Source organism: Saccoglossus kowalevskii, chromosome 11 (assembly GCF_978046115.1).
Source record: "Saccoglossus kowalevskii chromosome 11, keSacKowa6.1, whole genome shotgun sequence".
In the NCBI taxonomy this organism is placed as follows: domain Eukaryota; kingdom Metazoa; phylum Hemichordata; class Enteropneusta; family Harrimaniidae; genus Saccoglossus; species Saccoglossus kowalevskii.
In genome coordinates this window covers 13711969-13727622 of record NC_140651.1, presented here as the reverse complement: position 1 = coordinate 13727622, position 15654 = coordinate 13711969, and the positions used below count along the sequence as shown (strand labels likewise).

The 15654-nt window shown below is 36.8% G+C and overlaps 2 protein-coding genes across 2 annotated transcripts; one reads left to right on the top strand and one right to left on the bottom strand.

Moving 5' to 3' along the window:
• Positions 1-144: 144 nt before the first annotated feature.
• Positions 145-9946, top strand: LOC100374929 (uncharacterized). The gene is made up of 9 exons (XM_085504872.1): positions 145-307; positions 2558-2675; positions 2837-2934; positions 3264-3313; positions 3668-3734; positions 3971-4054; positions 5303-5457; positions 9294-9375; positions 9502-9946. The coding sequence occupies exons 1-9, from the start codon at positions 175-177 to the stop codon at positions 9765-9767; spliced, it is 1053 nt and encodes a 350-aa protein (XP_085360998.1). The 5' UTR covers positions 145-174; the 3' UTR covers positions 9768-9946.
• A 2014-nt stretch (positions 9947-11960) lies between these two features.
• Positions 11961-15272, bottom strand: LOC100374778 (uncharacterized). The gene is made up of 5 exons (XM_002736029.3): positions 15186-15272; positions 14008-14145; positions 13375-13532; positions 12579-12681; positions 11961-12226 (listed from the first exon to the last, which is right to left on the bottom strand). Exons 2-5 carry the CDS (start codon positions 14033-14035, stop codon positions 12018-12020), a joined length of 498 nt encoding a protein of 165 aa, XP_002736075.2. The 5' UTR covers positions 14036-14145; positions 15186-15272; the 3' UTR covers positions 11961-12017.
• Between the last annotated feature and the right edge of the window lie 382 nt (positions 15273-15654).

Here is a 15654-nt window from a genome sequence, read left to right as displayed (position 1 = left end):
ACCTTACCAGTGATTCAAGTTGTGATACTGATTGATTTCAAAATAGAATAGTCGAGTACCAGCATTTCCTCAATCTGCCACAAATAATTTGAGTTATTCCTGGATAATCATATTAATCTCCCACAGCGAACTGAATTATATTACGGTAAAACAACGAGTGTTGTGGTCAACACGATGCCGCTCCGTACCACTGTGATCGGCTGCTACCCGAAACCAGACTATCTAGAAATACCAACTTGGTTCAAGCCTAATTTCGACTTAAGCCCAGCTCATTACTCCGAATACTGCAGGAAGATGCCTAGTGATGGTAGGATATTATGATTCTTATTGACATGTGGATAATAGTATAAGAGAGTGACCAATGTGCATCTTATACGTACATGATATCAACTGATCAGAGAAAAAGTGTAAATTGTGATGATACTGCCATTGTGCATTGTTGTACGTTTTTATCTCAATGAAGATGTGCATAATGTTCGTTTACGAAAACAAAACATATCAGATAGCGGTGACGTGGTAGTATATCACGTGACTGTGTCGGTAAAATCGCATTTATGTTCAGAATTCCCGGTTCCCAAATTGATAGCGTTTGCGCGTTCATCGTTCGTGCGCTTTCATATATTGCGTGACCTGGGGTCAACAAACCGGAAGGTAGGACATATTTTGAACGTTCCAAATGCGCTGAGTTGCAGTGCACCGAACTCGCAAAGTGAAAATTCCCTTCAAATATACCTGCCATCATCTTTCAACAAACTCGTACCAGGCTCTGAAAATTTGCACACTATTCTGCTAAGCGGATAACGAGCATGCACATTATTTCTGGCTATCCTGGGGGCGGACATCCGGGCATTTTCACCGCATGGCAACCAACACGGTGAAAACAAAGACCGAAAACTCTCAGAAAACGGTACTTTGGGATGATTGTTGAGACTCCCCTGAGCAATGTAACAAGATTACCCCTGCGTGTGTAACGCATATAAATTTGATTGTTCAGGATTACTTCAAAGTTGAGTTCCTGTTGTTTTCTCGAATTTTCACCGGCTCTTCTCTTGGCGTTCCGCGTTCCTCAGCAGCGCGCGCAGAGTCCGTAGAAATACGCGGTGCAGTGGTGTGCGTCTTAGCAACGTGGAACTTCTTGTGACGTAGCTCCGCTCCTGAGGATAGCGTAAGATTTTCATATTTTATGGGGTACGGTATTTTGGGAGTTGTCACAATCATATTTACTCTACGAAACATAACGTACTATCTCTATTTTAGTCCATTTTCTCTGAAAAATCATCTTTTTCAGATGGAAATCCACGTTTCTCAGCTGTCTTAAAAAGTGCTTCTAGCTACCCTCGTTTGTACCCACCCACACTCAATCCGTTATCTTTAAAAACACTGTTTCAAATTTGCCGCCGACTTCTTCTGGGTTGCATGTCTACCGGTGTTCTTGACTCTTTTTTGTCTTATACTCGGGTTACGCATGTGCAAATAGAATTACATCGCGTCTGGCGGTAATTCGCAAAACAGGAATTAACGTATTACGTTACAATTAATAATATTCAGCGGCACTATTCCACTAAACTTTATGCTCAACTTATTGTGTTTTCCGCTTTATTCTATGGACTTGCTATATCACGTTAAAGTGGGAGGGTCGTCACCTGCGCACGCGCGGGAATCGAGCTCGTTTGTAAACAATGACACGCTATGGCCATCTAACGCATGCGCAGGTGACGACTCTTTCGCTTTAACATTAAACAACTGTTGACTGTCTGTTTTTCTTGTTCTGCATCATATTTTCACTTTATTTCTTTCAACAACTACGTATTGGGTGTACTGTACATAGATGTAGACATGCTGCGCAATCTACCTTGGGTCGAAGACAAATATTTATATTAAACTGAAACGAGAGATTTCTATTGGCCGATCGGATAATACTAGAACGTTTTAAATGACGACGTTGCGCATTGTACTCGTTGATTGGCTAAGATAAGGAATGCCCTTGATGCGCTGCGAGTAAATACTATTTACATGTAATTCATTTTGCAAGAAGATTTTACAGATATGAATTTCGTCAACGCGCGCACACACCCTGGCCGCCACGTGAGAAAATATATCAGCTACGCATAACGATTATATTTGAAGACCAGTCATGGCGTAACAAATTGTCATTCGTTGTGTTAGTGACGTAACTAGCTTTCACCAGAAACATCATTTTAGATACAAGTGCACAGATAAGCTTCAACCGTCCACTCAATAACATGACGTCTTTGATATCACGAAATAAAAACTGGCACTTTCGAAACTGATGTTTATTCATTATCCATTAATTTCAACCGTAAAACAATTACACTGCCGACAAATCGAAATACCTACACAGAATTGCGACAATCTCAACACAAATTTGGTTATGATTGTTATTTTTTAGATGATTGTGTGAAATTGGCTTCATCTGCAGAGTTAAACAGATTTGCAATTTGTACATGAATTTATTATGAAAATAATAAAAGATTATAACATTATGCTAATCACTGGTGTCCTAACAAACACATTAGTTATTTCCGCAAATTTTCAGAATTGGAAAAACTGGTGAAGAAAGCAACGAAAGATGTGATAAAGGAGCAAATCGAAATGGGTATTGACGTAATCTCCGACGGCGAAATGAGAAGAGATAATTACGTATATTATTTCTGGTAAGCTTAATCATGTCTCACATAGATCTCATCGTTCACTTTAATCTGAAAAATGACGTCTTATGTAAACATGTATGGTGATGGGGTCACGTAACGGAGTTTGCTGAGGCGTTGCTCTCGCATAATAAACAAAATAATTGTTTATCTGCATTTTCCAACAGTCGACACGTCAATGGATTTGATTTCAAGAATCCAGTTGTGAAACCCATCCGCAATGGGGCGTGCGAAATTCATATGCCTCGAATTATTGGTAAAATTGGTACGTATTATTATATTGCGTATCACATACAGGGATCATCATCACTTTAACGCACAATTGCTGGGTTAGAACGGGACGTACACGCGGCTAACTATTGTTATTGACCACTCCCCATGATGTGACACGATGCTTTGAACTACACATAATACTACTGAACGAATGGGCGAATCCAGAATGTACCTATCTCATGGGACACGAAAACGTAATTTTCCACGCCCATTTTAATGCCGAGCAACGAAGTTGTAAACTACAACACGCGGACACGGCTATTCGCGTCGTTGTGTACAACAACTCGTTACTCACATCCAAAATGTGTTTCCTCTCACCAGGACAATGCAGTGAAGACGATTGGGTTGCCAAAGAATGGAGACTATCCCAGGTACGGCTGTATGTGATATCTGAACAGTAGTTTTCAAATTCAAACAGTTTAATTGTGTATTTGTTGAATCAACAACAAAAGCAGGACGCTTCGTGCTGAATTATTCTTGGTTAACAAGCAACCTTAATTTCTAATTTCGTGTTCATCGGAATGCCTGATTTGAATATATTCCAGACTTTATTCTAACTTTATTTTTTTTAATTTTCAATTACCTGCATTATTAAATTGTGTTAATATTAATAAAAATTCCCGAAAACTTGTTTGCACATACATGCTATTAAAAAGGCGTGGAGGTTTTTGATCTGTCCGATACATTCCGCATTGTTAACCAATAGTAACCCCTTTTATCACCAGGATATGTCACGTGTTCCCGTGAAGTACACCGTACCAGGTCCGATGACGATCATCGACTCAACACACAGTAAGAAACTACCTCGTTCCGATCACATTTATTAAAATTGATTAGAACTATTTTTTCATTATTTCTGTTGCCACTCCTGATTAGATTTTTTTTTTAGAAAACAGTTGTACAATAATAAAAAGAAGGTGTATTTCGCACAAAATAATGCCCAGTTACATCGTTTTCTGTGTATCCTTGTTGGTGTCAACGTCAACGTCACATTGAAATAAATCGTGATTTCTTTTTCTCGGACCCAGACGAATATTACAGTGACGATGAAGAGTTGAGTGAAGATTTAATAAAAGTAATCAACAAACAGATTTTAGGACTGGCAAAAGCAGGTAATGGCGACACCATGCTTCAATATACAATGTACAATGTGTTGGTTTGTTTTTATGTTTTGCTTATGATCTCCCTTAAAATTCCCGCCCTAATTAATATTCATGATTGAATGAATAAATTAGGCCACCTCCATATAAAGACCACCTGTCTATAAAGGACAGTTTGGCTCAGTCCACTGACTGTCCTTTATAGACAGGTTTGACTGTATTACACCGAATGCAATTGTTTGAATTGTTCGAGTCAGTGAGTTAACTACTATGCTGCAATCGTAGTGACTCATACTATTACACCAACTTTATTACACCCACCGTCTGTTCCAGCATAGAGGCACCGTGGGTGGGTTCACTGTTCTCGCCAATGCACCATTCTTTTAATTTACGCCATCTACGACGAATGTATGACGGAGATGATCTAAGCATGGAGGTAGTCTCTTTTCTACCTCCATGATCTAAGCAATAACGTTCTGAGCGACAACTTTGTTTGGTCTTACAGCCTTTCGTATTCAAGAATATAGCATATTTTTTAAAATATTTTTATTTAGAGACGATTACACATTGCTGCTACGACCTCCCACCTTCAACTACGCGACGGAAACAAACTCATATAGTTGTCTCTGATTTTACCAAAATGCTATATTATTTTCAATTGTTTTCATCTAGGCAAAGAATGGTTTTGGTATTCACGACTACATTAAGTAATCAATAAAAATACATCAATTACTGCCTGTAAAAAATGATGGTACTTGGTAGTGCATTTATGTACATGCCAATATAGATATTATGCTAACCACCAGTAGTGTGTATATATAGGGTGATTGTTTGTGTACTTTTTTGTTAGTATCTAAGCATAACGGCACATTCACCGTAATTTATATTTATTGAATATACCTCATAAGTTGTCGATATATGATATATCTGTATTCCAAGCATATGTCTTTTTTACGGGGGAGGGACGGAGGGGGGGGGGGGGGTAATGGCTAGATTTTCCGTCTATATGCCACGCATCATACTTTCCTATATACGCATTTCCCATTTCTTAAAGGGTGGCGGTCGTCGCACCGCGTCCTGTTCGGCCATAGTAACATACACAGCGCAAGCAAAATACTTTGTTTAAATGAAATTCGCGCAAGCGCTGCGCGACGACCGTCGCCCTTTAATCTTCACGATCTCTCAATTAATTTACTGGTGTAATTTACTTTCAATTCAAGACGTATATGATCGTTTATTCATTATTTGTTTCATTTTTAGGATGCAGCAACATTCAGATAGACGAACCACTTTTCGCGAGAAACCCTGATATTGCCTTGAAGTATGGGATAGACCATGCTACGAGGTGTTTTGATGGAGTTGGCGAACATGTAGTGAAGACAGTTCATCTTTGTTGTGGATACCCAAGCTACCTAGTAAGTGTTTATTTAGTGAGAGCTTTACTTTCTGGTCAGGGTATGAATTAAGCCATGACAATGATATGTTCTTGGTTGGGGCTAGCGTTGGCTGCAAAGGCCGTGCTCGGAATAATTTAGCTCCGCTGTTGAGTTCATCGAGGAGAGATAGTCATATTACCGATTGTCTGAAAAGTGCAAGTCCGAGTGGTTTTAAATTTTGTATTATAAACCCTGGGTAGACATCTCTCAAGTTTGTTCATTTCGTGCAGATATCTTTAGACTATTTTTTTTTTAAATATTTTCGTTCTTTTTGGTAAAAACTAATATTTTTAAGTTCTCCTTGAAAACCGCAAAGTAGATTGCTCTGATATTTAATATATGGTTACCGTACACGACCTCTCTCAGTTTTGTTTATTTCAAATCTGAGATGTGTAGTAAACAAAACAAAATGCGACTTGGGACGATAGTTGCATTTAGTACATTACATTAAAGCATACCGTTTTTCATCAGCAGAGCAATTAATTATTTGGTAATGTACATTTTATTAATCCCTGGAGCAGCAACATTTATAATAATACACAACTTATTTTGCAGTATCATAGTACATAGATACCGTTAATTAGAAGTTAATATATTTTTGATTGATCAAAATGACATATTAGCTTCCTTTTGAAATACCTTTTTATAAAAGTATTTACTTACTCCAGCACCGGGACAGTAACGTATATGTCGTTTTAGAGATATTACGTAACATGTGACTAACTTAATGGAATATGAGATTGATGAAACTTTCAGTTTTTATTGCCCAGTTTGTGTTCTTAATGTAGGATGCAACATATATAAAAATCCCCTTCTTAAATTGGAGAGAACTGTCAGAATAAAAACAAAAAATGCCAAAAATTATTTCTCAGTACTTATTCACTGTTATAACGCTGTACCATTACTTTCGGCTTTCACTATCCAAGTACAGTCAGATCTGAAGGCATTTGCCGCAATCTGACTTCGCTGTGTGGCGCGGATCGCGTGGACGGGTTTCATGCATGATGTAATCAGATCGGCTATTGACCTTCTTATTATAGGGATGCCCGGTGGCCGAGGGAATACGTGTAGTGGCGTGAAGCTAGGCGATCAGGTGCCGTACGCGAGCGCCGGTTCGAGTCACGCATGCAGTACACATTTACTATAATTTATTTGACTTAGTATTTACTTTGCCATTTATTCCAGGGGGGATTGACACGAGAGGGCGCCATCCGATCTGAATGGAACGTTTCGACGTCAGTAGCCCATCCATCGTCAAAGCAACAACGTCCCGTTTACGAACGGATGAAATAATTTCAGCAATTTATTTACAGAATAATCCTCAACAAAACTTAGAAACATTTCATAGAAAAATACAGACTCCAAAATTATGTCTATTATGTCTATTGCAAAACAATTCACCCGACAACCAGTTTGACGACACAATTTCTTGCTGGAGCCCGAGTTCTACGCGTGATTTTATTGCGTTCAAAACTGTTCCATTTCAAACTGCGCATGCACACACACTGTGGTTTCTCGAAATGCATACTAATTAGGTAACTTGTCACTGATAAAAGTCACTGAAAACATTTTGAGCAATTTTGAGCAATAGTACTAGAGTGAAATATAAACGTTTCTCTGCATTCTCCATGAATTTCATAACTTGCCATGATCATGGTAAAGAGAAAACCTGTGCTTACTTTCAACAGTTAGCTGGAGTCTGATCGAAAACGTGTCTCAAAAAATACCTTTACACAGCTGCTGATCGAAAACGTAATTATAGCGTTATAAGATGGATCAAAATTACGTTTTTAAAAAAACGTTGTAATAACCAAAAAAATGAGTCCAACTTCAACTTTATAACATTAATAAATGATGCATTTACAATGTAAATAATTATGTTATAATGACATTTGCAAAAATACAGCATAATTATGCTTTGCAATATCATACTAATAACGTTTTTTAAAACGTTATTATAACGTAATTTTATAACGTTATAATACTGTTATTTTTAAATGCCACATATGTATCTTCCCTGGGTACGTGATAGTGACGTTTGCCAAAAAATGCTTGTATTGCAGTTTTAAATGTCATAACTTTAGTGTCATTTTAAAAAAAAACATTAAAATAATGATATTTTATAACAGAAAAATACAGTCCTTTTTATGTGATTTTTTTTACGTAAATTCATGATTGTCATAATGCCATAATTACGTTTTTCAGTGATGCATAAAATGCGTTGTATACAGTTATTAAAATTAAACTGATATAGTAATATACGTACTTTATTTAACAATACAATATCTCCATTTACACACAAAATTACATTGTAATACAATTGGGACCGAATACTACTCAGGCTAGCAACCATCTTTCTGATCGATAAGCTTGAATAATCATAGTTTTCTGAGTAAAATCTTTGTCTGAATCATATATATTAATATTAATATACAACTTGTATAGATTATACAACTATTTGACCACTTACCATGCGAAGAATGAAGATAATGCCGGCAACAGTTATACCCACAAGCTTTATCGTTGCGGGAAAGCCAACGGATTGAGCATGCTCAGTACTGAGCTTATGGTCCATACCATTTTTTGGATAGGGGTGCAAAGATAAAAACAGTACTTGTATTTATCCGCAATTAAATTACGCTATAATAACGTTTTCATAAGAAAAATAATAATATTATTTAACAATTACATCTTTAAAATATAATATACATGTAGTGTGATTGACTTAACTCGGTTTTCTTAAAAAAATATGTGTCTACACAACTAAGTAAACAGTGAATAGCTGCTAATAAAATACGTTATAATAACGTTTTAGAATTTTAGAATTATGAAATAAAACATGATTTCAATATACTTTAATTTTGAAAATGGCAAGTCATTACAAAACACTAATACTTAATACGTAATAAAATTATGCTGTAATAACGTTTCTGTCTTGGACCAGTATAATAGCAGTATATAAAATTGCATTATCATTGTTTTAAAATAGTTCATAATGAGCCTCATTTTATTAGGTTATCATAACGTTTGAAATAAAAATAATATAAATACGTTATATAAAAACATTGATAGGAAATTATTTAATGATAGTCCAATACTGATATTTAATAACATAATAATAAATACATTGTAGAAAATTACGTTATAATGATGTAATTAGAAAATGTTTCGATGTCACGATTTTTCAGATGGTTTTTATGACGTCTCAAAAATACGTTGCATAATTATAGTTGTAAATGTCATAATGACATTTTCAAAAAACGTATTTTCACCATAACAATAAATAACAGTATAATTACGTAATTAATTATATCATAATTACGTTTCATATGAAAACGCTATAATTACATTTTCATTCAGCAGCTGTGTATACATCATTTTTCCGATTATTTTTTCAGCTCGTAACGATAGAATCAGTCAATTTAGAACTAACATGTATGCTATCGGAAAGCATTTTGGCACAATATTACTGAAAAAACGATTTTTTAATTGCTCATGAATATTAATTTATGCAAATGAAACGATTATTTCAACCAATCGTGTCATGCAACTCCCCCCTGGTTTATTCGGTGTTTTTTGCTTACTGAACACATGGCATAATTTCCAAACAGTAGGTTGGGGTATCTTACGTGTATACTGACCGATCAATGTTGTCACCATTAAAATCGACACCCACTCACCTAACTCCAATATCAGTCAAGATAACCAAATCCACTCCGACATTCCACTCCTGGACCACTCTGTATACAAATACACGTCGTCCATATATCAGATAATCCAATGAATTTGAACTTGGTTTATAATAATCATTGTAGGACGACGAGAACTACTCAAAGGCTGACTTACAGAGCTATTTTCGACTCGCTAGCAATCTTGATGAATCGATATTTGATCAAAGTAAGTTATTCCCATGTTTATCATATGATATTAATTCCTATGAAAAAGTCCACTATCACCAACAACAGCGACGGTGGTGTCGGATAGTAGCCATTGTTTTAATCAAACTTCTATTCATCTTCTCAGTTGCAATTGAAGATGCTCATCGACACAATGACCTAACCCTCCTTAAGCACTTTAAGAAATCGCAAGTTGTTCTGGGAGTCGTTGCCGTAGCTAGAAGTCGTGTGGAGACTGCGGAAGAGATACGTAGTAGATTGTCTGAGGCATTGAAGTACATTCCCGCTGAGCGATTACTGGTGGCGCCTGACTGTGGACTGGGGTTTCTACCGCATGGCATTCTTAAACAAAAGTTACAGAATATGGTGAAAGCTGCCAAGTCTTTACCGTGAATGGCTTGTTTGCGTCAAAATACAACAACTCAGCATGTGAAATATATTAATGACGTGACTTGTACATTGTAGAAATGAATGCATGGCAAACTCGTATATTAGTATAGATTTATGTGCATTCAGCGTTTTCAGTCAAAATGTTCTTATTTCCACAAAATACAATCGATACGAAAAAGAAATTGCACACCAAGTATGTTATTTTTGATTTCGATTTAATTACACTACTGATAATAAAATATCAGTGAAGAATTGCATGGCGCCGCTATTTGAAACCACGCTTGTTGATAGCAATGTGAAAATACGCTTGATATTGTTTCAATACAAGCGTTACCCGTGGGAATTCTGACAACGCCCATATATGACAGGTACATAAAAACATGACTAGCTTAAAGTCGTTTACTATTAAACAGTGCAATACTTCTCTTTAATAACAAATAGAAATGCTGGCGTAAAGAGGTTTGAAGGAATGCATACAAATAGAACACAGGAATCCGCACGGGATATTCACCTCCCGTGATAGCATACAAGAACAGTGTTCATCGAGGGCGTAGTTAAAATTTCAATGTTATACGACGAGGGCGCTGTTTATTAGCAATAATTCGATGACAGGTTTAAAGGTCACAACAATTCGACCTTTCAATGTCAACTCGTCAAATAACAGTTTGATGCATATTTTATTCACAATTGCAATAATCATGACCCTTTATTAGTTCAAAGTTTATTAGTGCATACACACAGGCAGTATTCTGCGCATGGTTCATAGTTTGTAACTATGGAGTAAAAAATCAAAACACACACAAACAAACATAGTAAGCCTCTTATACAATTCTTGAAAACATGCCTTATGCGTTTGTATCTCACTTTATAATGCTTCTCGAACTCACACCATGTGTAAGCCCAGATTCGCACTTCACGAGATCCGTCGGTTATGAACTCGAACAAATAAACCACGCAGTCAGCTGGTGTACAAGTGATAAAAAAATAAAATAGATAATCTATCGGTAATTACTATATAGGGACAGACATCTTGAACACAGCTTGAAACTGAATAAAGAGGACTGCTCTATATGTATTTGTATTGCACTATATATACTAATGTCTAATACAAACTATTAAAGAAATTTAGCTTTTCCGAGTCTGTGGCGCACAATTGAAGCATGTCTAGCGTAGCATGCTATACCCCGTCAACATTAAGGTATAGATGCAGGCAACTATAATCTGTGGCCTCCAAATGCGAATAGTCGCATAAATATTCTAATCATTATTGCGGCCTTGTCAATCTATAAATCCTGGTTATTATACAAAAATTCAGAAAACTTGGACAAATCAATCCTCTTGAAAACTTTCTTAGCTGAATTCGAATGGAACTGAATGTAGAATGTAATTAAGTTTAAATACTGCATGATACTAGAACATTAATCTCTGTAGTTGTAAAAAGAATATAAAGGAATGTATTAATAAAATTAATGAATTGTAAAAAAAAATATCTGACAAAAAATGCCAACTTTTGATTTTCACTGCATTTTGTAACAAATTATAACTTGTTCTGTAATTTATACCTTCTCATACAAGAATATAGTATAACTTAACTTAGTATAAATTAACTAGTTTGGTGAAGCTTATTTCAATTTTTGATTAGAAAAAGTAATTAGTGTTTTTGATATGACTAAATTGTTATAATATATTTATAAACCTAAAGTTTCTTGGAATAAAGTAATATTGGGTGCAATTCAGAAACTAGAAAATTGTATCGACACTGGCTATGAGGCTGACAACTTTTGACTTTTGATATTTATGCGTCAAACATACAAACTGTCTTAATTACTTGAATATATTATGTCGTATTTTGTCGTAGTTGCCACAGTGAAAGCTCATTTTATCAATAATGAAAACACTGGAAATAATGTAAATAGTTATTAACTCGTGGCATGAACACCTTCCCTGTAAGACAATCATTTCGCATCGAGCAAAATAGGAAACTATATAATTGTAAAATGGTCTTATACCGAGAAAACTAAATATTGCCCATTTTTCTCCTCAGACAATTCAATTTCCTCATTCCGCCATCATTATAACATGTCACCTGTGTGAAAACACAGTAGATCAGTTTTACTCTCGAGTATACACTTACGCTTGTTCTCTCATATTGTGTTCTCGCTCGCTAATCTATTCGCTTGATACACTCACAACAAATGCAAAGATCAGCTGTTTATTATTTACATCCGGGATACTACGATCCCGGAGACAGTTTCACACTCTGTAAACAACGACGCGGAAGACAAGAACAGCTACTATAAGGTAGTTGGTGATAGTCAAACCACTAGCATCAGAAGTGCAGTCGTGCCCTGAACAATTTGATTCCGTCTCAGTTGTCGTCCGAGGTTTTTCGGTGGTTGCCTTGCCGACGATTCCACCATTGCAGTAATCCTCTTCATCGCAACATGAGTTGCACACTTCCTCTAGAGAAAGCAGAGCATAGGTTTAGCAGATAGGAAACACCACCTCATTCATAATATGACTACCTCTGCAACAAGACCGTCACCAATAACAAATGATCTCTACTGTTATGGCATATCTACTGACAATCTCTGGATGGAAGTCATGTACAATTTTTTTTGGCTCCTACATATGCTTGATAATAGTAATCTATAGGAAGCCTTATTGTGGATGTTGTTCGGAATTACTTGAATTGGTTATTTATTCAGGGGTAGGTACTATGAGCAGTTCTTCAACCGCACAATATACGACTTGAAGCAACCCATCGAACAATTTGAATTCGTTCATTATTGTAAATTTAAATATTTCACTCACTATTGTCAAAGTCTGTCACGCACCCTGTGGTGCACTTATTTCTATTGATACACATCCTTGTTATACTATAATGTGAACCGTCATCGTTAAGAATTCGTTTTATCTAAGGAAAAAAACACAGTTACAAAACATTGATCTGCGTAGTGTGTAGTATATCGCTGTGTTGCGATAGGCGAAATTCATATATAAATAAAACCAGATGTTTAGCCCCGCCTCCCATCCATACGTCAACACATCATAGAACATTGTCTGTGCAGAATAACTGCTATTTTTAAAATGCAATATAACCTGGTCAAAAACCCTCGGACTGAAATGGACGTCGAAATCTCGTTGAGGGCGTGAGAAGCACGAGACTTGCTTTTGCCTGCCAAATAGTCTTCCGTAATCACGCCTACGGTTTCGAAACCGTGGTTGCTTGAGAGAACAGTGTCCGCGTTGACGGGTGGAAATAGCACACTATTTCTCGCGCAAAAACATTGCTCTCACACTTTCGACGAGATCAAGATCGGCCAGTTGCGTCAAAGGTATGTTGCCAATGACGGCGAGGTCGATCTATTTTCTAGTTAGTGCATTTGGATATAGCAGTCACACTGTTTAATTGTATTCGTCTTAAAGGGCGGTGGTCGTCGCGCAGCGTGTAGAATACATTGTTGTTTGTTAATACGTGAAAATCGAACACGCGCTGCGCGACGACCACCGCCCTTTAAATACATTACTCATTGACACGTTGTCTGGTCTAAAGCCATAGTTCTACTACAGTGAATTACAAGTTCAATGCAAACTGAAAACCACTTACCGAGCAAACTGGATCTACATTTGTACAGTGGCGCTTGTAATCGCTGTTTTGCTGAAAATCATCGATGCAGTCAGGAGACACAGTATAAGTTGGGTGTTCCATGTACACACAGTCATAGCAGCTCAACGCCAGCGACCACCGGATAGCACAGAAAAGAACTGAGGATAGGTGAAAGAAAATATACATAAATAATTTGTGTATCAAAATAGTATTGATCTTCAAGAATATATTATATCTGTTGCCATGTGGTTGATGTTGTACTACATGTACAATAAATGATACTCTAATATCAAATGGGTACGTTCGAGATACTACAGTAAGTGAATTGTCAGATCAGACGTACGCATGGGTTTAACATAGTAGAGTGAGTGGTAAGCAGTACTAGCCAACATTCAGAATTTGCCGTGAACCATAAAACCAAACAGTGTTGTTCAACCCAAACAACTTGCTTTCAGTCAAATAAATATGTATCACACATGCGCACATATAGCTAACGGCACACATACAAAATAACAAACACCTATCAAAGCACAATCTAGAACAAAGGACGGCCACTGGATATACTAGTATTCTGCAAAATGGATAAGTAGATAACATAATAAACATCGTTATTCTAATATAAAAATCACTTACATAATGCAGCTAGGAAAGGTGATAACATCTTGTACGTGGTGTCTCCTAACCTATATTGACTTATTCATCTGCATGCCTACCCATCTGGTGTGCTATGTGTTATTGGAGAATAACTCGAAGGGGAGCTGCAGGAAACTCCTGCAAAATAAACGTACTCGGTTTCACCAGGTACTAGTACATTGGGAATGCCGGGGTAGACAATTACCACACACAGTGATGCAAATAGAATGATGTTCTGTGCAAGGTATCTAGTTCCGACATTTTCTATTACGTAAACATCCGGGTTCCAACCGTCCGATATTACATTTTTTTCCCAGTAGTTTATGTAACCATTTTTTTGAGAAAAATCTGCTGAATTAAATATGTTCACATCACAAAAAAACTAGTTTTAGTACTACTGTTTATACAGTATCGCATAGACTTGTTCTTGTTCGTTAAATGATAAATATATTGTATTGTTGCATCCACTGTTTTGTTTACAAAAACTCGATGTAAGACATTCATTCAAAACCTACTAGTTTATTTTTTACTGCACATAATGTATTGCGTAGGCATGACTTTGTTTTCAACAGTGTTCATCGAAAAACGCAATTAATAGGTTATTGGATTATAAACTTATACAGTGTCACATGTTTTGGAATATTCGAACGTAATCTCGCAAGTCGGACGTTCGAAATTACATTATTATGCCGACCACAAAACCGTTCTTCATTTTTTAATGAATATTTATAAATTTCAAAGGCTGTTGCTCTCACCCAGCTAATCAAGCATGCAATGACGTCACGCATTTAGAGGATGGGTGTTTTCAAACAAACGAGAGAACGCATTTGTGGTCGTGACAGTACCAAGAGACGTTGCATCAAGGACGATTCGCAGATGCGCGTTACTGTGTTCTTTAGTGTGTTGGGTTTAACAAGATGCGTTTGATTACGCTATTGTACTCGCGGTATGACCACCACCACCAGATGGCAGGAAATTGGCCACAAAAACAAGGCGCAGCAGTGACGGGCCGATGACATCTCGTGCACATGACCATTTTCAAATATGCGCAAACACCATTTCCGCATTATCGGTGACCCCTAGAAATGACCCCACAATGCTGAGATTAAGTTGATATACAAATAATGTTAATATATCGCATACCGTAGACCCTAAAACGAGTCTGTGTGCATACGTACCTTCTTATACTGATTTACACTCGTAACAGGTATTAGATGTCAGCACAAACTGAGGATATCTGCAGTACAGGGCACAATGGCGGAACAATAAGTAATACGCATGCTCAGAAAGGAAGGGTCGTTGACCCCCCATTGCTGCATTGTTATTATCATCAGGAATTCCATTATTAGTTGCAAGCGCGATTTGCTGGTTGTTATACATACTATACGGACGAGGCGTGTTAATGTCACATTTTAAATGTCCAGACTTAAATGCCGCTGACTTGATAGGCCATCCTTCCATACTAAATAGTATTGCCAAAAGACTGATACAAACATGTTTTTTTAGGGGTTCTCGACTGTAAGGTCCGAAAGGTATCTCGCTTGGTGATTAATTTCTCAAAATAGATTGGTTTCTGTCCATTTAAGGTTTTATAAGTTATGCACAATATTTTGAAATGTAGCCGTTACTTAACAGATAACCAGTATA